The 21,672-nt window shown below is 54.6% G+C and overlaps 9 protein-coding genes across 9 annotated transcripts; 6 read left to right on the top strand and 3 right to left on the bottom strand.

Annotated features, from left to right (window-relative positions):
- Positions 1-42: 42 nt before the first annotated feature.
- Positions 43-2,978, bottom strand: J4E87_007657 (uncharacterized protein; the record flags this gene model as incomplete). Its single annotated transcript, XM_049379251.1, has 4 exons — positions 43-1,071; positions 1,122-1,952; positions 2,005-2,702; positions 2,753-2,978. 4 exons carry the CDS (start codon positions 2,976-2,978, stop codon positions 43-45), a joined length of 2,784 nt encoding a protein of 927 aa, XP_049231162.1.
- A 1,162-nt stretch (positions 2,979-4,140) lies between these two features.
- J4E87_007658 (uncharacterized protein) lies at positions 4,141-5,618 on the top strand (the record flags this gene model as incomplete). Its single annotated transcript, XM_049379252.1, has 2 exons — positions 4,141-4,634; positions 4,694-5,618. 2 exons carry the CDS (start codon positions 4,141-4,143, stop codon positions 5,616-5,618), a joined length of 1,419 nt encoding a protein of 472 aa, XP_049231163.1.
- Positions 5,619-6,274: 656 nt separating this feature from the next.
- On the top strand, positions 6,275-7,705 carry J4E87_007659 (uncharacterized protein; the record flags this gene model as incomplete). The annotated part of the gene is made up of 2 exons (XM_049379253.1): positions 6,275-7,495; positions 7,550-7,705. 2 exons carry the CDS (start codon positions 6,275-6,277, stop codon positions 7,703-7,705), a joined length of 1,377 nt encoding a protein of 458 aa, XP_049231164.1.
- Positions 7,706-8,390: 685 nt separating this feature from the next.
- J4E87_007660 (uncharacterized protein) lies at positions 8,391-9,478 on the top strand (the record flags this gene model as incomplete). Its single annotated transcript, XM_049379254.1, has 2 exons — positions 8,391-8,715; positions 9,045-9,478. The coding sequence occupies 2 exons, from the start codon at positions 8,391-8,393 to the stop codon at positions 9,476-9,478; spliced, it is 759 nt and encodes a 252-aa protein (XP_049231165.1).
- Positions 9,479-9,661: 183 nt separating this feature from the next.
- Positions 9,662-10,503, bottom strand: J4E87_007661 (uncharacterized protein; the record flags this gene model as incomplete). The annotated part of the gene is made up of 3 exons (XM_049379255.1): positions 9,662-9,954; positions 10,056-10,195; positions 10,355-10,503. 3 exons carry the CDS (start codon positions 10,501-10,503, stop codon positions 9,662-9,664), a joined length of 582 nt encoding a protein of 193 aa, XP_049231166.1.
- A 327-nt stretch (positions 10,504-10,830) lies between these two features.
- Positions 10,831-11,964, top strand: J4E87_007662 (uncharacterized protein; the record flags this gene model as incomplete). The annotated part of the gene is made up of 1 exon (XM_049379256.1): positions 10,831-11,964. One exon carries the CDS (start codon positions 10,831-10,833, stop codon positions 11,962-11,964), a length of 1,134 nt encoding a protein of 377 aa, XP_049231167.1.
- Positions 11,965-14,691: 2,727 nt separating this feature from the next.
- Positions 14,692-15,713, top strand: J4E87_007663 (uncharacterized protein; the record flags this gene model as incomplete). The annotated part of the gene is made up of 3 exons (XM_049379257.1): positions 14,692-14,905; positions 14,958-15,470; positions 15,538-15,713. The coding sequence occupies 3 exons, from the start codon at positions 14,692-14,694 to the stop codon at positions 15,711-15,713; spliced, it is 903 nt and encodes a 300-aa protein (XP_049231168.1).
- A 2,010-nt stretch (positions 15,714-17,723) lies between these two features.
- On the top strand, positions 17,724-18,958 carry J4E87_007664 (uncharacterized protein; the record flags this gene model as incomplete). The annotated part of the gene is made up of 3 exons (XM_049379258.1): positions 17,724-17,727; positions 17,806-18,109; positions 18,169-18,958. The coding sequence occupies 3 exons, from the start codon at positions 17,724-17,726 to the stop codon at positions 18,956-18,958; spliced, it is 1,098 nt and encodes a 365-aa protein (XP_049231169.1).
- A 237-nt stretch (positions 18,959-19,195) lies between these two features.
- J4E87_007665 (uncharacterized protein) lies at positions 19,196-20,959 on the bottom strand (the record flags this gene model as incomplete). The annotated part of the gene is made up of 1 exon (XM_049379259.1): positions 19,196-20,959. One exon carries the CDS (start codon positions 20,957-20,959, stop codon positions 19,196-19,198), a length of 1,764 nt encoding a protein of 587 aa, XP_049231170.1.
- Between the last annotated feature and the right edge of the window lie 713 nt (positions 20,960-21,672).

The following is a 21,672-nucleotide window of genomic DNA, read 5'->3' on the forward strand; positions in this document are numbered from 1 at the left end:
GAAGCGCTGGTCACTCCACGTCGTCTTCCAGCTTCCTCCCATCTACAAATTCAACAACACACTCGCCAACCCCATTCCAACACCCCACGCCGCACCAACACCCAGCCCCCGCTTCTGCGCCTTACCCTGATACTCCGGCATACCCGCCCCAGCACCAAAGTCATACTCGAAGCTTCCATTAAGCGCAACAGGGCCCTGGACACTTCTTCCAGTACCAAGAATAGTAATATTCTTAACAACACACTCGGTCTCGTATCCAAAGTCACCGTCCATGCTGAACTTGCCGTTGTCGTAGGTGAACGTGATCATGGACGTAGACGGCTGGTCGATGCTATCGCCGTCGTCGAGGTACAGCGAGCCCGAAGCCTGATTCGTCGCGTTCGGCGCGATCCACAAGACAAAGTCCTGCTTCCGCAGCTCGGTCGTCGTGTTTGCGGATTCAGCGCGCAGAGGCAGGATGGAGCCGCCGCGGACGTGGAGGGGGATGGAGTCGAAACCGATGTCGGTGAGGTCGATCATGCTTCCGTTTCCTTGGATGCGCTCGCCGGTCCAGTAGTCGTAGAAGACTTCGTTGGGGAGGTAGATGGATACACTGGTGGAGTTTTCTTCCAGCACGGGCGACACGAGGATGGCGTCGCCGTAGAAGAATTGGTATTCGAGGGCGAAGGTGTTGGGGTCGGTGGGGTAGTGGAACCATAGCGGGTTCAAGCTGGGTTCTCCGGTGGTGGTCTGACGGTGGAAGGCTGTGTAGAAGTAGTCGAGGAGGCGGTAGCGGACGGCGATGGCGTTCTTGGCTGCGGCGGTGGTCAAGGGCCAGCGGTAGTACTCTTGGTCGATTGACGTGTCGCCAGCGTGGTTCCTCATAAAGGGGTAGAAGGCTCCGAGTGTTGCCCAGCGTGCGCACAGTGTCTCGGTCGTGTTGCCGGCGAATCCGCAGATGTCAGGTCCGACCATGGGGATCTGGAAGATGGAGTTGAAGTTCAAGATGCCGGCGATGGAAAAGCGGTATTGCGTCCACTCGGAGACGTTGTCACCGAGCCACTTTCCGAGGTAGGTACCAAGACCGACGAACTAGTCATTTCGTTAGCTGCGGTGTGATTTGATGACATGTGAAGACTTACGGTAGAGCGAGTGATAATCAAAGGACGGCGTTCAGGACGGCGCGCAAGCATGCTCTTGTGCGAAGCAATCGACATCATCGAGCCCCAGAAGTTGTGGGTATCATAGTGGTATGTGCCGTCGTAGTTCTGAATGTCGGTGTCGAGGGTCTTGTTGCTGATGGAGCCAGCAGCGTTAGCGATCTGGTACTCCGGGTTGATCAGGTCACGACCGGGAAGACCGGGGTGCGCGGCAAGGTCTTCGGTGTTGTTGGAGGCTTGACGCTTGAAGTTGGAGCGCTTGCTGAGAGGGGAGCTTGAGCGGGTCTTCAGCGTGGAGTTGGACTGCGGCTGGAGTCCCGCAGGGAAGCCAGGGATCTGACGGCCGTCGGCAGAGGTGCGGACTGGCGGTGGCTCAGGCGGGTTCTTGGACTCTTCAGAGTAGGCTACAGGATCTTCGCAAGGGTACGGGCAGAAGTTGGCAGGCTCGTTCATGTCGTTCCATAGACCGTCAATATCAACACCAGTCGCCGGGTCGAAGAACTCGGCAAACTTCTGGTCCCAGTACTGCTGGGTGTTGGGGTGGAACCAGTCGGGGAAAACAGTTGGGCCAGGCCAGACCGCGCCTTCGAAGAAAGAGCCGTTCTCGCGCTTCTGGAAAACATCGAGCTCGGCACCGTCGTTGTAGCCATCGTAGTCGCCACTCCAGACGGCGGAGTTGACCATCATGATGTAGTGTTGCTGGTGAGCATGGAGGTAGTCAACCACTTCGCGGACGAGTTCAAGAGGGTAACGCTCTGGATCCAGAGTGAACAGGCGACGGAGCTCCATGTAGTCGATGTCGGTCCACATGGTCTGGGCGTGTTAGCGAGGATTTATAGATAATATGTCGGGATATAGAACTCACCTCAAGGGGAATGTCGGCAGCGGAGTAGTTGGCAACTACCTCAGCAACTTGCCAGACATCACGGTAACCGTACTTGCACTGGTGAGAACCGAAACCCCAGTACGGCATCATAGCGGCAAGACCAGAGAGAGCAGAGTACTGGACTGCGACTTCCTTCGGTCCAGGACCAGCCAGGAAGTAGAAGTCGAGAACACCACCTAGAGTGTTGTACTCAAGGAACTGGCCCTCGGAGTCGTCGATCTTGATGTCCATACCCTGGGAGCTGGCCAAGAAGACACCGTGGGTACCATTCTCGCCGCGGTGATCAAAGTAGATGGGGTGGGCTCCGTAGAGGTTGGAACCCTCTGGGGTACCGTAGGCATCACGGTTCCAGAGAGTGCGGGTGTAGTTGGTGGTGTTCAGATGGAAATGGTCTGTTGATTCACCAAGACCGTATAGGTTGGGCGAAGGAGGCAGAGCAGTCCTCAGACGAAGGTACTGCGATTCAAAGACGAGCGATGCAGCGGAGGTGTCGAAGAGAGTCTCGTTGGTCTCCTTGCGCTTGATGGCGAACGAGAACGGGCTGTCGGTCCATGTGAATGACAGGGCAGAGTCCTCGGGGTTGACACCCTCGTCATCGGAAGGACGAGGCCAGACAGACTCTTGGATCTGGAACACTTGCTCTTCAGCATCGAAGATCTTTACGTGGAGGCGTTCGGCTGTAAGATTGGTTAGCGCCAGGGGTGATTGTAATGGTTGAAGAACGCACCAGTCTGGTACTCGACCTCAAGCTTGAGGTCAGTCAAGTCGTCGCCGTAGACATTGCAAGCGGTGCCCGCAAGCGTAAGGTCCGCGGTAACCTTGGAGCCATTATCCTGAAGGTTGCTGGCAGTGTACCCAGGGCAAGCTTCAAGTGATGAGCTTTGGCGTTGAACCAGCGAACTTGCAAATGCAGGTACCGCCGCCCCAAGAGCGAGAAGGCCTTTGGTGATCATGGTGCCTGAAGGTATTGAGAAAGCCAGGACCGTGTTGGATGCTGATCGTCCGAGGGAACCTTCGCCTTCTTATACTCGAGCGCGTGCAGCCGTGTGTGCTAGTCCGATGCATTACAACAACAAAGCACGCATCGTGATCTCGGTTCAGACTTACCGTTTGCATGGCTAGGATAGGCGGATATGCACCCAAGGCGCGCTCCCCCGCAGTACCGTCATCATGGAGGTCGGACTTGCATGGCTTGGCAACGATGCGAGGGCCAGAGAGGGAACATGGCGGGGTCATTGGTTCCGTAGATTCACGCTGTGGAGAGCTTGTTTACCCGGAGAGAATCCCGTTTGGGGTTCGCTTGGACTGGAGGACATACGAGGCGCAAAACTCTGGGGTAAACGATCAGGTTTGTTTACGCGGGTGCGAGGCGCGACGCACGGCGGTTACGCTGATTCGATGGAAGTCGGGAGTGCGAGATGCCGGTCCGAGTTCTGGTGCCGGCGTGCCTTCGCGCTTCCATCGCCAAGCAGACGGCTGAAGAACGCCAAGACAAATGGTAAAGTTGGTGACATGTCGTGAGTCCAGAGTTCAGGCGTCGAGTTCCATGATATGTTGTAAATGTTTTTCCCGAAGTTGAACAGCGCTTGTGATACCGACCTTGCTGGCTAGCGGACAAGCTTGTACCGGGCGAGCATGTCGGACCGGGCGTGTGGTCTCAGCTACTGCATGGTCAAGTTTAATCGGGAAGGACCACACGAGCGGATAGAGTTATAGCATATCCCATGAAAGATACCTGGAACGCTTTATTGGGATATGTAGAGGGCGGGAACAGCAGGCCGCATTTCTTGAGCCCTAGCTAGGTACGTCGGATTCACCGTGTAAGAGCAACTCGTTCTGGGCACAAGGCGGCAACACGGAGCACGCGAATGTCTTGTATGGGAGACCAGCTTCAAGGACTATAACACAAACCGTACTTGGAGATGTAGACACCACTCTAGATTATCACATACAGAAAAGCGTGGCCATGTAGACTTCCAACAAGTGTTTGGGGTGGATGTTCCTGAGATATCTGGACCATCTACGCGCACGGACGGAGACTAGCGCGCCTCTGGCCCAAGACCGAAAAGTTCACGAGCGCGACAGCAACAACCTCCAACACCACTCCACGTCACCATGCTTTGCGCAATCTCTGGCGAAGCTCCCCGCGAACCCGTTGCCTCGCGCAAATCGGGCAACGTCTTCGAAAAGCGCCTGATCGAGGCGCACATCTCGGAACACCACACCGACCCCGTTACTGGCGAAGACCTCGCGACCGAGGACCTCATCGAGCTCAAGTCGCCCAATGTCGTCACCCCACGCGCCCCCAGCTTCACCTCGATACCCGCCATGCTCAGCGCCTTCCAAAATGAGTGGGATGCCCTGGTACTAGAGACACACACGCTCAAGCAGCACTTGGCGCAAACGAGGCAGGAGCTGAGTACGGCGCTCTACCAGAACGACGCGGCGACACGGGTCATTGCGCGCATATCAAAAGAGCGAGACGAGGCGCGCGAAGCTCTGTCCAACGTCACCGTTAGTGGAGGCGGCGGCCAGGGCGATGCGATGCAGGTGGACGGCCAGGGCCTGCCTGAGGAGCTTGCCGCCCTCGTCGACGAAACACAGAAAGAGTGAGTCTTTCCCCCCCGAGATAACATACTATGTGAGAGGCCCGACTAACGCACTACAGGCTGTTTGGCTCGCGACGAAAGAGACCCGTACCCGCCGGCTGGGCCTCTGGAGACGCCATCTCCAACTACGACATTGCCAAGACGACCGACTCGCTATTCCCAGGCAGCAGCTGCATCGCTGTCAACGAGGCTGAGCTGGTCCTATTCGGTGGAGCTGACGGTACCGCGGGTGTCTACTCGCTGGCCCAAGGCAAGGTTCTGGAGACATTCAACGCTGGTGGCGCCGTCACTTCGACAGCATGGTGGGGAGAGCGCGCTCTTATCGGCACTTCGACAGGCACAGTCAAGGTCTTTTCCAACGGCGATGAGGTTGCCCAGATCGGATCACACGCTGGCGCCGTCACATCCATGTCGCTACACCCCAGCGGCAAGATGCTCGCTACCGCCGGCGCCGACAAGCGCTACGCGATCCACGAACTCACCACCTTCAAGACCGTTTCGCAAGTCTACGTCGAAGCGGAAATCACCTGCGTCTCCTTCCACGTCGACGGCATGCTGTTCTTCCTCGGAAGCTCCGACGGCAACATTCGGATATACGACATCAAGACTGGTGCCAAGATGGCTGAACTCGAGACTGGCGCGCCCGTTGCGGATCTGAAGTTCTCCGAGAACGGAACGTGGTTCGCCGTTGTACAGCAGAATTCCTCCAGCGTTGCGATTTGGGATATCCGGAAGCAGGCAGCCATCCACACATTAGAATCTGGCAGCCCAGTCACCAGCTGCAGCTGGGACTATACCGGCACGTTCCTCGCGATTGCCGGCACGGGCAGCGTCTCTGTGCAACAATACACCAAGGCGTCGAAGAGCTGGGCTGAGCTGGTGAGGAAGGCAGCTCCAGCGAAGGACGTCGCCTGGGGTGGCAAGGCCGAGAATGTAGTCGCCCTGAACCCAGAGGGTGGCTTGGTTGTATTGGCAGCAGTTTGAAGTGTTTTGGGCTTCAGGGGTGACTTTTGATGGCGTAAAGTTTTTGTGACAGGGCAGGCAGATGTGTACATTGGCTGCTATTTCATCAGTGTGTAGAATCAGGAGCTCGCGGATGCATTTAGGCTGGGGGGTTTTACGACCGAAATTTGAATAGGATACTACCACATGCTGTAAAACACTACGTCACGATCCATCTCGCACATGCAAGAGCAAAACAATGCGCTTTGGTGAAGGGGCTGGGTCGCAGAAGACGATAGATACGGACAGAATAGCGGTCTATAGTCATTGTTCGATTCCAATCAACGGTGAAGGGTGATGGGTGATTTTGGATTTGACGTTCTGGCGTTTGTCATACTGCCCAGATGGATGTTGGAGCGCCACCACAGTTTCGCCGAACTCAGCACCCCCAACGGCACGAGACGGGCCCAACCTTCCCCCTTCGACACTTGCCGGTGCTACTATCGCCCGCCGCCAACCTCACCACGCACCCCGCAACCATCACCAGCCTGGCATCCGGCATGGAAGGCGAAGGACGACCGAGTGGGTTCACGCACAGACAGCAGAAGGTGAGTGCCGTCGGCGGTAGTACCGCCAACATAAACAACAACAGGGTGAAGAGGCGCTGACCACGGCTGCTGCAGCGCTCACATGCACAAATGGACGGCGAGCAAGCGTCTGCCTCGCCTGCCTGGAGACATGGCTCCTTCCCCGACAACCGCGAAGCTCCCCCAACCTACCACGGCCTTCCCTTCGGATACGATTACGACGATAGGCAGAGCCCTGCTAACGACATCTACGACCCACCCGCCCGCTATCATTTCGACCGCCCGCCCACCCCGACCTTCGAGTCTGCACTGCGATCGCACGCCCGCCCGCCCATAGAACGCGCCTCCTCCAGCGCCCAGCACTCGCATACCGCCGGGTTACACCTGCCAAGGTTGGGCAACATGGCGTCTTCAGCATCCAGACGGTTCGCGGGCGATGGCTTCGACTACAGGCGGCCGGCTGGCTCGGCAAGTCAACACACAACAGCGTCTGTCGATCTGACGGGGGACGACGAGGACGACGTGGCTATCGACCTGAGCCAGGACGACGACATCATTGACTTGACAGCCGATGATTCGGGCGACGGGGAGAGTCACAATGGCAACAACCCACGCGAGCAACAACAACAACAACAGGACAGAGGACAGCAAGAGTCGCATCGCGGTGGCCGTCACCCACGTCGTTTGCCAAGGGGCTTTGACATCATCATCGACCTCGACAATGGCGAGGAGGAGTGGCACCCCGATCCACCAGCGCCGCAACCAAGCTCGCCCGAGATCGAGTTCATTTCGTCGCGCACAATACCCGGTCAGCGCCACCTTCAACCAGTCGACGAGAACGAATCCGATGGCGAGGATGTGCGGTTCATACGGGCGAACGCGTTACCAGAGGCAGAGGTACGGAGACGGCAGAGGAACGAGCAGTTGGACAACGTCATGGATCTCTTTGGGACATTGAACGGACGTTTCACGCACCTCCGAGCCCAAGTCGATCGATTCCACGAACAGGTCAACCGCACCGCAAACCGCTTCCACGAACCCGTCGCCCCTTCGCGCAGTGCCTCTCGGGGTCGTGCGCCGCACATCCGAGTAGGCGCATTCCAAGCGCCCATGCTGGACTTCGATGTCATAGGCTTCGACATTGGCCCACGGGTACGCGAAGCACCGCCTCCTCCCGCTACCTACGACGCGCCACCACCAGCTCCGGAGGGCTTCACGAGGAGTCCAGAAGAAGAAGGAGAGGCGCTTATATGTCCCAATTGCGAGGAGCAGTTGTGTGTCGGCAGCGACGAGATCAAGAGGCAGGTGTGGATTGTCAAGGGATGCGGTCATGTAAGTTCTAATTTTGACGGATGGCACGACGACAAACTAACATATTAATGCTAGGTATACTGCGGCGAATGCACAGCCAATCGATCGGCGAAGCGTAGTGCTAAAGGCAAGGAGACGCGCGCAAATACGAACCCATTCAAAGTTTGTGTGGTTGACGACTGCGATAAGAATGTGTCCCACAAGAAGAGCATGATTCAGGTATTCTTGTGATCAGCCAACATTACACATTTCAAGAGATGGATACTTTCATGAGTCTTTCTCAACTTCTAGGACCTACATCTCGGCTCGCAGTCATGGTTGGGTGGTTTGACGATACCCTTGCTTGCATCTCTCTCTCTCTCTCTCTTATCATATCTATCCGCATTTTGTTGCATTTTGCATAGCAGGGCGTTTTTTGCATGGATGTTTTCAATTGAATTTACGTAGGGTACTAGTACCTGCGAGCGGTCGATTCTCTGAGCGTGCCCTATTGCCCCCGGTGAAATATAAGAAGAGCGAGATGAGGAATGACGGGTGTAATTAGTATGCGAGGATTTAGATGAATCTGCGATATGGATGATTCTGATTTGATTGCGCGTGAATCTTGATGTGCTACGTGTCCCGAATATCTTGTTCATTGCGATGATGAAGGTCATGGGCGCTCACGCCGAAATAATCTATGATGATCTCATCCCACGTGGATGGACCTCGGGACTCAGCAGCGCCAAGAACAAGGGTCCTCAGGTACGCGAGCGAGCAAGCTGCATGCGCAGAAAAGGGCAGCTTGCTGCATACTTCCCTTGGGCCCCAGGCACACACAAACCCCGTCACCTCACTTTCTTATCTCCAGGCCCGCTTTCTTCCATCTTTGCTTCACTTCCTTCAGATCAATTGCATCACAATTGACCCACGAAACATGTCCACCAAATCCAAAACATCCCAGGCCGCGGCCCCCAACGACCAGCGACCTTCCAAACCATCCGGAGGAGCGAAGAACGCATACCTGATGCTGTACAACGCCGTCTCCGCCGCGCTATGGGCAGGCGTACTCTTCCAGACTGTTACTATCGGTGCGAATGAGGTGGTGAATGCACAGAAGGCTGGGAAGTTCTTTGGTAAAGGCGATTGGTTTACGGCCACGAAGAGGGGGTTGGGCAGTGGGAAGGTGTATGGGAATTTGGAGGGGTATACGAGGGGGGTGCAGACGTTGGCGGGGATGGAGGTGTTGCATAGTCTTGTTGGTATGTTACTATCTCTTACGGGTGGGTGGGGAAGGCGGACGGGAGGATGGTGGATCGAATTCCTCTCCTTCTCCTGTCTTCTGCGCTCGAGCCTGAATCGGTCTTTTCGCGACAGGAATCTTGGTTGTGCACATTGGGAGATGGATATTCGGTGGCCTGATCAACCATGCTAACAACATCACTGGTCTCTTCCGCATGGGTGGGCGGGGGAGGCGGAGGGGAGGCGGAGGGGAGGATGGTGGAATGAATTCCTCTCCTTGTGTCTTCTGCGCCCGAGCCTGAAGGGAGCCTTCGTTGTGCATATTGGGATTCTTGCTAACAAACCACAGGCCTCGTCCGCGCCCCCCTCTTCACCACACTCATGCAAGTCGCATCCCGCTTCCTCCTCGTCCACCTCATCGCGTCACCCCCCGCATTCCCCCTCTCGACCCGCCACTCGCCCGCCTACAGCACCATGCTGCTCGCCTGGAGTGTGACGGAAGTAATCCGCTACTCCTACTTCGTCTTCTCGCTATCGGGTGCCGGCGTCCCTAAACTGTGGACCTGGTTGCGATACAACACGTTCTTGGTGCTCTACCCGCTCGGTATCTCGAGTGAGTGCTGGTTGGTGTACCAGGCAATCCCTTTGGCTAGTGAGAAAAACGAATTGTATGGATACGCGCTTTGGGCTATACTCGCCATCTATGTCCCAGGAAGTTATATTCTGTTCTCGCATATGTTGGCGCAGAGGAGGAAGATTGCGAGGCAGAGTAGGGTGGCGTGAGAGATGTCGGAAGACGATGAAGGGGTAGGAGAGAGTTGTGCAGGCAGTTAGATGGAGAATATACACATGAGATAAGTCAAGCCTGTGCTTGAAATGCAGCAAACATACAATGCTACATGCATTCGACAAACTAAGCTGAGTGACTCATTCGCCAAATACATCAACACATGGCCTCATAGATGCCTACTCCTTCCCCCCTTCCTTCGGCCCCGTCTGCGCATTCCTCTCCCCCACATCCAAAGCAACCAAAAACCTACTCACGCAATTATACGCCGCGACCGTCGCTGTAATCTCCACAGTCTCCTTCTCGCTGAACCCCACCGTTTTCAACTGCTCGAACACACTGTCTGGCACACGAACGTCTAGTGTCATGGCGTCCGTGTAAGCTAGTACGGCGGATAGCTTGTCTCCTAATGCCTCGAGTGGTTGTCTGGGTGAGGAGTTTAGGACGGCGAGGACTTGGGGTTTTGTGACGGCTTGGTGGAAGGTAAGTAAGTAAGTGAGTGTTTGGGAGTGGTGGTAGAGGAGAAGAGAAGGGGAGAAGGAAAGGGGATAGGGGAATGAGGGCTATATGTACCTTGAGCTGATTCTAGGATCGGCGAATGAGACTCCCATTCGTACCATGCTTTGTTCAGAACTGCAACGCGGCAAATGGCTGTTTCGCGGATGGATGTGGGCAGACTGGTTTTTGTGCGGATGGAGCCGAGGAATGAGTTCCTGGATTTGGTTGTTAGGGAGTTGTATACTGGAGTGGGAAGGTGGAAAGATGGAAGAGTGGTTGGAGTGGGTATGCTGTGCTATGCGCCGTTCCATCGTGTGTGGACTAGGTAGGACAGCATGTCATGAGAGATTGGAGCATGATGCTCTGGAACTTACCATCCATCTGCTACGGGAGGAGCATGGAGCAAGGTTCGGTCCAGAGCTATGAGACCCTTCTCGCCTCGCCGTTGTCTGACGCGCTGCTCGACGGCTTTGTCTTCTTCGGACGTGAAGTTTGGGGGGTCGGGGACGTAGGGGAGACGCATTGTGAGGTCGGTGAATTGATGAAATGTTTTTGTAGCTGTGAACGTCTCTCGTCGACTTATATAGATAGAGACTCAGTCTGAGTCAAACGGGTGTCCTCCTCTTCGTTGAGATCGAGATGAGTCAAGCTGCGTGCTCGTCACCACATACCCCGAGGTCGGCAATAGAGCTGGAGCCGTCGGAACGCATTCCGAACACTGAGCTGGCGGGGACGAATCACAACTCTCTTCGCTTACCACTTATCGATAACGAGACTTTCACCATCCTTTCCCACCTAGTCCGATGACTGTCGCACTCGGCTGTAAACAACAACACAAACAATAACAGACATGGCGCCCAATTCCAAGCTGAACGCAAAGCGCAAGGCGCAAAGAGAAGGAACCCAACCTGCGAAACCCAAAAAGCCAGAAAAGCGTCTGGCGAATGGCGCTAAAGGACCGGGGATTTCTTACATTCCGATTGAACTCCAGCAACTTTTGTTGAACATTTTCCGCAACTCGTTTGCGGAGAGGATGAGCGCGGATATTACGCCGCTGTTGCAGGAAGTCAAGGGCCATCTTTACAAGCGCGACTTTGCGACTGCGTTTGGGAAGAAGGAGTATTTGGAGGCGTATGCGGCGAGGTGGAGTCCGAGTCGCGCGTTGGGATATTTGGATCTCATGTGGGAGTTGAGGGATGAGTTGTGGGTTGATGAGGAAGAGGAGGAAGAGGATCAAGAAGGCAGGACAGAGCAAGTCAAGCCGAAGAACAGAAAGATTGTGTGTTTGGGTGGTGGAGCGGGCGCGGAGATTGTGACACTAGGCGGCTTGCAAAAGCTCATGTCTACCACGTATTCACAAGACGGGGAAGATGTAGATGGCCCGAGAGGTCATGTGGAAATTACCGCCATCGACATCGCCGACTGGAGTGTGGTCGTGGAGAACCTCGCCAAACAACTCACAGTCCCAGCCGAACTGTCGAAATACGCATCCGCCGCTGCAAGAGCCGCAAACGTTCCACCTCTTAACCCAGAAGACGTCACCGTACGATTCAAGCAGCAAGACGTACTCCAGGCCTCGGCTGAAGAACTATCCGAACAACTCGCCGACGCAAACCTCGTCACACTCCTCTTCACCCTAAACGAACTCTACACAGCCTCACTGCCCCTAACCCAAAAGTTTCTTCTCCTCATGACATCTGTCCTCCAACCCGGCGCTCTCCTCCTCGTCGTCGACAGCCCCGGAAGTTACTCATCCGTCACGCTGAACGGCGCTGAGAAGAAGTACCCCATGCAATGGCTCCTCGATCATACGCTGTTGAAGCAGGCCAGCGGGAATCTGAATGAGCGCGGCAAGGAAGAGATTGTTAGGTGGGAGAAGGTTAAAGAGGATGATAGTAGGTGGTATAGGTTGGATGAGAGATTAAGGTATCCGATTGAGCTGGAGAATATGCGTATGCAGGTTCATCTTTATCGGAAGTTGTAGGGTGTGGAGATTACGTCTCGGCGCTTGTTGCTTGGTGCTGAGTTGCCATCTCTCATCATCCCGCTGGCCCGATCCAAGAAGAAACATCGACCAGTCGAGCCTCTTTCGTGTCTTCAGTACTGCTTCTCGGCCAAGCCATTCTCCACCCGACGTGCTGTATGCACTTATTGCCCGGCCGATCCAACTAAACGTACCTCATGACGGAGCTCACACTTTCTATAGTTGGCGGAGCATTCCTCGCAGGCTCGGCTGCGTGAGCGTGTGCGCATCTCCATCTCCATGAATGCATATTGCGGCGCTCGACCTGCGGCAAGTCGCTCGTACTCGTCGCATGGGCATCCGCGCACTCAATCTTCCGACCAGTCGCCCTAGAAACCAAGATCACAAACCCCCTCTCCCTCTCACCCACCCCTAACCTCCGTACAACTCCACCCCCTCTCCCTCTCCCTCCCCTGCCCATAAACATCCTCCGGCCTCCTAATCCCACTTCCCGAATCCACCCTATCCATCTCCATTCTCATACTCGATCTCGACAGCTCCTTCGTCACCAAAATGCTCTTCAAACTATGATTCTCCTGCACACTGCGCAGACTGATATCGCTGCTGCTTCCCGGACTGAGCTTGGGCGTCTCGCGTAACCGCGTCTTTTCGTAGCGGCGGAGCAGGATGGCGATGATGGGGACAAGTAGGAGGAGGCACACGATGGCTATTACGATGCCGATTATGGCGCCGGGGCTGAAGCCGTCGCGCCGGGAGCTGCCGTTTGGGATGGGGATTATGGCTGGGGGGGCTTCGGGGGTGAGGGTCGTGGTGGGGAGGGGGGTTGGTGGCATTGTGTGTGTGCGGTGGTTGTTGTAGGAGGTTGATAGGTTCTACAAGTAGAGATGATTGAAGATGCGAAAGCTTTGTGTTCGTAAGGTAGAAAGCGATGATAAGACGAATATGTGTGTTTGGTGGTCGTTGTCGTGACAGGTTGTTCGGTCCTTCGAGTAAAGATGATTGAAGATGTAAAAGCGTTGTGTTGCCAAAATTCGAGAGAGAGAGATACGACGAGGGTCTAACTAGAGGCTTGATGTAACGACAGTAGTGCAGTGATCGAAAGTCCAGAGTATGACAGAAGAAAAGCGACAGGAACTACTTTCAATAATGAGAGAAAGGATATGCTGGGTTGTCAATCAAAATAGTAAGAACATGAGGGGTTGTCGTGCTACGAATAGCACCCCATTACGCCGTATTGTCACCTTCCAGAACATCCTTCAACCATGCCTATCCCGACCAAATCGCAGCACCTGCTGGCCACAAAGAGGTGAGGACAGCCTAGCGCACTCCGTGACCCTCGTTGTAGCGACTAGAATTGGCTGCAAGGCAAAGTTAGTGGCGTTTACACACAGCCAATCACGTCTCGTTGGCTGCCGAGCGTGAGCCAGAGCCGCACGCCGCCTCGCCTCAGACAGCGTAGGTTTGCGCTGAAGGATCAGGGTCTACAGCGAATAGTTGTCGCGAGGGGTAGAGGGGTTGTGATGGCCTTTTGTGAGGCGCATGTGGAGGGACGTGGGGACGCGGTTTCGTTGGACCGGAGGTGCGCGAGGTGAGGCTTGCGCAGGTACGGGTTTGGGGGTAATGGGATCAGAACGGGCTGGAATAGACGCAGTAGCAGCAGGGTAATGGAATGGTATTTGGTGAGGGGTTGACCGCTTATTCGGCGCGTTTAGTGAGTCTGCCGTGTGTTTGGGTGTTGTGGGCAACCTTGGAAGCCTTGGAGATGTCACGAGGTTGTTCTGGGTTGTTGTTGCCAGTTGCCACCCGTGCCTGCCCAGACGAAAGGCTGCCCCTCGTTCGCACCCGTTGTCGCGCTGTGCTCTCGCTCTATCAAGCATCCATCACGACAAGCATTGCGCAATTCCTCTACCGAATATGACGGACGTGTTCCGGATGTAAATATATCTCCTGGTGGCAGTATCTTCCTTACTTGTTCTCGTGTTCGTGTCTGGCGACGCGATACCATCCGCCGCAACGAGCCTTCAGCCAACGGCGATGTTGTGCTGGTAGTGAGTCGACACCATCACGACGACATGGATGGAGCCATATTATTTTCAGCATTCTTCAAAGGCTGCGATACGTACTAGTCATCTTACTCTCAAAGCCGACTTCTCCGGCATTGCGGAAGAGACTCGTCCGGCTCTCTTCCCAGGGATCAGGTCATTCCAAGCGGGGGCTGAAAAACTGATCCCTTGGAGATGAACGCGTTGGTCAGTTCAATTCGAACATGAAAGATGAAAATCATGACGACGACTTCTGATGTAAAGAGTCGTCGGCGCAGTCTGGAAGTGCGAGTGCGAGACCGACAACGAAGTGCACCGCGTATGCACGGTCCTCAGAGCCGTACTCTTTCCGGTATACGACTTGTGCCCCAGATGTGACGTCGCCCTGCACTGTGCTATTCAATCGGCGAAAACCTTATTGGCCAGATATGTTGTTGAAACAAAGGATCTGGGGCTTTTAGATCTCGCGCTTCCGCGGATCGACACCAGAAGCATGGCTGTGCGCCCTTCCCGGCGTGCATCACCTAGGATGCGGGCACTATGTTGCTGTCTATCTGGTCTTGGTTGCGAAGCTGGTACCACAAACTAACAATAACTGTTACGCGTATACCACACGGACGAAGGTGTTTACTAATGTTGCTTTTAGAGCTGTCAAACCTGGTGTCTTCGAAGAGACATATAAGACATGGCTCCATTCTTGTCAGTGGTGCAACAACAGCCTACACAGCAACTCAATTCGCTTCGTGACTACCATCCGTTCATCACTACTATCTTCCACTCCATCATGAAGTTTACTACCGTCTTCGTCGCTTCTACCGCGACACTCGCCTCGGCGAGACCTCAGTACGATGCCGCACCTGCGGATCCTCATGCTTGGATGGCGGCGTCGCCAAACGACTGTATGTGTACATGCTTCTATGTGGAACCAAGGTCTAATGCTGATATCCGCAGTCCGCGGCCCATGCCCGATGCTTAACACCCTAGCGAACCACGGCTTTCTTCCCCGCGATGGCCGTAACTTCACTCAAGAGAACGTAGTCAAGGGCTTGAAGGACGGCTTGAACTTCAACGCGTCTCTCGGCGCGCTGATGTGGCAGCAAGCAATCATTGCCAATCCCGAACCAAACGCGACTTTCTTCACGCTCGAACAGCTCAACGTCCACAATGTTCTCGAACATGACGCCAGTCTGACGCGTACCGATGCGGCATTTGGCAACAACCACATCTTCAATGAGACAGTATACAATGTATCAAAGCAGTGGTGGACGGAAGAGGTGGTGACAGCCAAGATGCTGGCCAACTCCAAGATCTTCCGTCAATTGGAGAGCCGAGCAACGAACCCGAACTATACCTTCACTGCTTCTACCGAAGAGTTCAGTCTGGGTGAAGTCGCAGCGCCTATCATCGCCTTCGGTTCTCTTGAGGAGGGTACTGTCAACCGCACGTTGATGGAGTACTTCTTTGGTGAGTCCACCCACGACTTGCAAACTTGTCGAGCGCAATGTTAGACCGGAAGCTAACGTTAGAGCAGAGAATGAACGTCTCCCTAATGATCTGGACTGGACAAAGAAGTCGGACGAGATCACTCTCATGAACATTCTAGCTACGACAAGTATTGTCCGCAACGCGACGAGTCTGCTCACCGGCGGCAACACGGCCGAAGATTCAACTCACGGAAAGCGCGATATTCATGGTGGAATGTTCTAAGATGGCGGTCTGCGAAGAGGTTCAGAACCAACACCACATGTCAGAATGTGTCAGCTTTCAATACGGCGCGTTGACGGTCTTGCTGCGTGCATATACCGCGCTTGTGTGTTGCTGATAGCGGTTAGATAGATACTAAACATACTTACCATCTTCCCGATGTGCGCTCTCTCCGCTAGTGGCGCGTCATGCCCGTCATATCGTGAAGTCGAACTCTTAGCGGTTCAACAGTTACACGCTGAATAAAACACGCTCGCAGCAAGTCCATCGATCTAGTCACGCGTAATACGTGATCCAGTATTTCCACCTTTTCTTTGCGGAGCTTTCCCGAAGCGCGCTCAAAGTGGAGTCGTGGTATACACTTAACTAAGCCTTTAGGTAACTACCACGTCTCGGACTCTTCTCACGGAGTTCGCGACTATGACGCAACCTATACATCTTTCGACTTCATACACCTCGTTCCCACCACTATGCATAGCCGAGGGCTACGTACAACGAGCATCTGACAGTGATGAGGGAAAGGTAGCGCGGGTCGTGGCGAGCGCTTGCGACAAGGGACTGTCACCGAGAGCGAGCCCAGAGAATCCATCAACACCAGATTACAGTCCGGATGAGGGTATCTACCTCATTACCACAGCGCAAGTTCCTTGGCGTGTGAGCTCTCCCACCTCATTCTACCGCGACGTACCAGGATCGCTCGAAGGCTGGCCGAGCGGGACGAACCTATGGCCGGCTCGTGGCTCTTCACTTTCGACACCGCCTGTGATAACGCCATCTACGGTGTTGCACCGTCGCTGTCCGACGATCGCGGCCAGCGACCCGGACAAGATTGACCACGTACTTACACCACACAAGACACACGCAAAGCAGGATCAACGATCGCCAGTCGACGACTCACAAGAATGGGACCCTCAAGACCCTTATACGTGGCCGATGGTCTATCTACCATTCCACCTGACGCCCAACGCAAGCGTACCGTCGCATGTCGATGAGATGCTTGTTCACGTACACTTCAAGGGCCTCGGGGCGACATTGCTGCGCGACTTGTTGTACAAAGCGAAGGAAGAGCTGGAGACAGAAGAAGAGAAGACAAACATTGGACTTATGGCTTTCGACTCCTGGCCCTTCAACTTTACCCAAGATGGATGGTGGAAGGGTGTTAGTGGGATCTCTCCGGAAGATGTCGATGCGTGGAAGGTAACGCGACAACGAGATCCAGATTGTGGGCTTGGATGCGTGTAATACGACAGTGAACGAGCGTTCTCCCCTGCCAGCACAAGGTACATGAGGCCGTTTTTCGTCAATATCGAGTTGTTCAACAGGCATTAAGACTGGCGTTGGGGGCAACACAAGATCTGGACTAGCTTGGCGCATTCGGCGGCCGCCATTGCCGCTGGTCGGCCATCTCGATTACTGAACACTATCCTTCAACACCACCTCACCACCACACCATCACCTGCGCGCGACTCGCAACAGCACGTATAGAGATCCATGAATCGGATGTATAGTCCCTCGGTCAAAGTTCTCCCGTTACTACCTGGTCGCAATAAAGGTCTTCTGCACCAATGTCTGCATAGCGCAAAACCTCCTCTCCCTTGGCGATGTTTTGAAACTCCGTCTGTGCGATCCATCAATCACATACCCACTCGCATGCGCCACCACGTGCGACATGAATAATTACCGCAAGCGAGTTGTGGGGTACAGCAGAGCTTGCTCATTCGGGCGCCTGTGTCACCGCGTCGAGGGTTGCACGAAGCGAAGAGTCGGAAATTTAAGGCATTGGTGGAGCTTCGACGACGGCGCATGCTCATCTATTACATCTTGGCGACTGACACGAGAGGTACAGAGGTACGGACTCATGACAGGCGACAAAATCTTGGGTTCGCGAGATGCCACGGAGATTGATTTAGGAGTATATAGAGTCCGTAGCTTGTTCGTTGTTGGAATGCAGAACATCCTTGGCCTACCAGTACCTCTCAATACCCATCTTGTATTATCATACTACTTTTCAACATGCGTTCGCTTAGTTTCGCGGCTGCTATCGCTGCGCTATCTGCCTCTGCAAATGCCAAAGACATCTATGTTTCGCCAACAGGTCAAGGGACGGGTACCTCTTCCGCACCCTTTGGCTCAATCCAATCAGCCGTCAACGCTGCTGCGCCTGGCGATGTGATCCTTCTACGCGCTGGTACATACAAGCCCACGACAAACATCCAAATCACCAAGAGCGGCACCAGGATCCAGCCCATCACACTCCGTTCCTTCGAGAAGGAGAAGGTCATCATCGATGGCGAAAACATGCCCGGCACACCGTACGCTCTAGACGAGTCTCTACCGAACAAAGAGCGCGGTGCTCTCCACATCGAGAAAGCGAACTACTGGAAGTTCTACAACTTGGAGTAGGTACACCTATCTACCTCCGCACCCCAATCGTCTTACATACTAACACATCGCCCAGGATCATCAACGGCCCATACGGCGTATACGCCCGCGACGCGTCGCACAACCACTACGAACTCCTCACCACCCACGACAACTACGAAACCGGTTTCCAACTCCAGGGCGCCTCCTCCAACAACACCGTAGTATACCTCGACTCCTACCGCAACCGCGACCCGCGCAAGAACGGCGAGTCCGCCGACGGCTTCGCCTGCAAAGAAGGGTCGGGCGAAGGCAACGTCCTGCGCAATGCGCGCTTATGGGAGAACGTCGACGACGGCCTCGACCTCTTCATGTTCGGCTCGTCCGTCACACTGGAAGAAGTATATGCATGGGGCAACGGCTTCAACCGGTGGGACTTCACCTCTTTCGAGGGCGACGGCAACGGCTTCAAGCTCGGTATCACGGACAACCCGCCTGCCAACCACATTGTGCGCAACTGCATGGCGTTCTCCAATGCGAAGAAGGGGTTTATTGACAACGGGAACCCTGGTAGCTTGACGGTCGAGCGCAATACCGCGTGGAAGAATGGTGATGTGGGCTTCAATTTCCGCAGCTCCAGCTCGACTATGAAGAACAATATTGCTGTTTCGAATGTGGGTAGCTCGCAGGTTAGCCTCACCGCGTCGGGTATCAAGGCGACGGGTAATTCGTGGCAGTCGGGCAGCTGGTCGGATGCTAGCTTCGTGAGCGTTGATCCTGCTACCTTGAAGAAGGCAAGAGGTGCTGATGGAAGGGTTCCGAAGAGCGACTTTCTCGTGCCGAAGAGCGGTGCTGCTATTGGCGCGACTACACAGTCTGATGTCTGAGGTTGCGGCTTCGTGGTGAGGGTTGTATATGTTGCGGTGTCTTTTGTTCTTGTAAATATTTGGTGCCGTCTGCTTGTACATATGTTTCCGTTTTGATTGAACCCATACCCCCAAACCTGACCTCGGAGCAGACTGCCTGCTTCGGGTGGCTCCACCGACACGGTTGAATGACACAGTGACCACTCCCGGGTGAGCTCCGTTGCGCTTGCGGACTGTTTGTATGCTCATAAGAGCACATTAGTCCTGAGTGTCGGTGTCGAGCTGTACAGATAACGACGAGTTACCGTCAAGGTGTCTATCGTTCCAGCGGTCGATGAGTCCTCGTGTGTGTTCCAAGAAAATGCCGTATTTGAGCGCCCGCATCTTCCCCTTCAAATCGTCCTCGTCCGCTGCACGAATGCTATATTTTCGCCATATCTTGTTTGCATTCATGAAAATCTCGCTCCACTCAAAATCTTCATTCCAGCCCCAATTGCGCTCGCACGTATCACTCTTTTCGGAACCGTACGAAATTCCACGCCAAATGTGGAGGAAGATGACAGTGCAGTATATACCTTTCCTTTCGGCCTCGTGACAGAATTCGGCCAGTAGGTCTAGCCACAGGGCATCCCAATGAGTAGGTCTGAGTTCAATGCGGATTGACCGGAGATGGGGACATGCTTCGCTGCTTTGCTCCACAAGACGATGGAGCGCAGGTATAAGGATGCGCGGGATGATGCAGAGATCCCAAACTTGAAAGCCGGGTATCCAATGGGTTTGCGACCGTGTAAGCCAAAACTCTTCCAAGGATGCTGGAAGGGCTTTCCAAAACATGTCTATAGTTGTCATGATCTCATCCTCGTCCTGGACGGTGCATTCGTCATGGGTGTATCCCCAGATCATTTCCGGCGCTACTCGGAGGCGGCGAAGAGACTTGAATGAAGTGAATGACATGGCCTCCGGCCGTCTGTCAAAGAACTCCCACCATGTTTGTTCAAATACCGTATGGCCCTCGATCTCCTCGTAACCGAGCGCCAGAGTCTCTAGGTGATCTTGATGATTTTCCAGACAACGCATGAGAAAGGGAAGCTCCGCCGAGCGCGACGTGAAAGGACCTGCCCTCTCGTACAGGAAAGCTTCGAGTTTCCCCGGTATAGTCGCGTCGATCAAGTCTCGCAACGTATGCGTTGCCAGCGAGGAGGCTCTGAGCTCGATGTGTTGCACGCCACAAGAGTGCGGCTCCAACACGGTGAATGGGTCTCTCTCCATTAGATTAATATTTTCATCGTCATCCCCAAACTTGAATGCGTACATGGAGCGAAGATTCGGCAGGGAGAAGAATGATGCCAGATATTCAACGTCGCCAGCCTCAGAATCTCTGATGAACACATCGACAGGTTTTGGCAATGGGGCGGTTGGAGACAAGGACGATTCTGGCGAATTAAGTGACGCCGCTTTCTTAGCCTCAAGGCGCCCGGCAGACCCCTTGATCATTTTGCAAAAGAGCTTATGGTCACGAAACTCTCCGAGTTCCAAGTCTAATCTCTCCAGATTTGGGAGATTCGCGACGAGCAGTGTGATGATGACGTCCGCATCAGCTGCATACAGCTTGATGTACATTCTCAGCGCCTTGGTTTCATCGAGGTAGTATTCCCGACATATTCGCTCTAACAGTTGCTCGGTTTCGGGGGTTTCGATTCTTGGCCATGGCTTCACCTTGAGATTGTCAAGGCGAGGCGCGCTCTCACAAACTCCCCAACCATCTGGAAGGGCGATAGACTTCACGAGCGCAGCAAAAGACGGATCGGCGAAAAAGCGGTGCGCAAGTGGGCGGAGGTGTCTCAGAGCTCCCTCTCCGCCTATATCCGAGTACAACGTGATGTTCTCGTAGAGATATGGAGTAGCGATGCGGTTGAGTTGTTTGGACACGCGGCATAAGGCTGCTAGTGTGCGTCGGCAGCATATCTGGCTGACGATGGTATCAATGAGCTCCTCGGATATGTTGTCGAAAGGGTGCCACATGCTGAGACGTTGCGATGTGTACTGTGTGCGGTGTGACGAGAGAGGGTGGCCTCGGCTTCACCCCTGGGGCTAGCCTATCGATAAGGCGCGTCCTTCGATAAGCCAACGCGGCGCAGTCGTCAGCATAAGCAAACGCTATCTGCACCTCGTTCCATCACGATGCGCATACACATACACGACTCACTACGCCATGTCTGAACCTGCAGCTTGGCCGCCCGCGAAAGGGCTCACCACCAAGATCGTCCCGCGAAAGGACGCCATCCTGACCATCGCCTACTCGACGTCAGTGCACGCGCCGGCGTCGCTCGTATTCGACACCCTTCTCCGCGCCAAAGACTACAAAGCATGGAACACGTGGGTACCCGTCGCGGAGATCCAGTCTCCCGGGAACGATCTCGATTCGACTAGCCAAGAGCGAATGAGCATCGGCTGCTCCATGGAATTCCATGTCATCATGAACGCGGACAAGCCGAATGATATCACAAAGACACAGCTGAAGGTCGTCGACATCAGCACGCCCTCTGCACCAACGTCCTACCTCACGCCCGAGCTTCTCGAAGACCCCTCGTTTACGGCCGACCTCAGCAAGGTATACAGGGTGAGTTGGACTGGGAATGGCGGCATGTACGGCTTTGCGCCCAAGCTGGAGCGCTTCCACGAGGTCATCGTCACCGGCGAGAACGAATGCGAGGTCAGGACGTGGGAGATCATGA

This window comes from Alternaria ethzedia, assembly GCF_023757985.1.
Source record: "Alternaria ethzedia strain BMP 0044 chromosome Unknown scaffold_21, whole genome shotgun sequence".
Taxonomy (NCBI): domain Eukaryota; kingdom Fungi; phylum Ascomycota; class Dothideomycetes; order Pleosporales; family Pleosporaceae; genus Alternaria; species Alternaria ethzedia.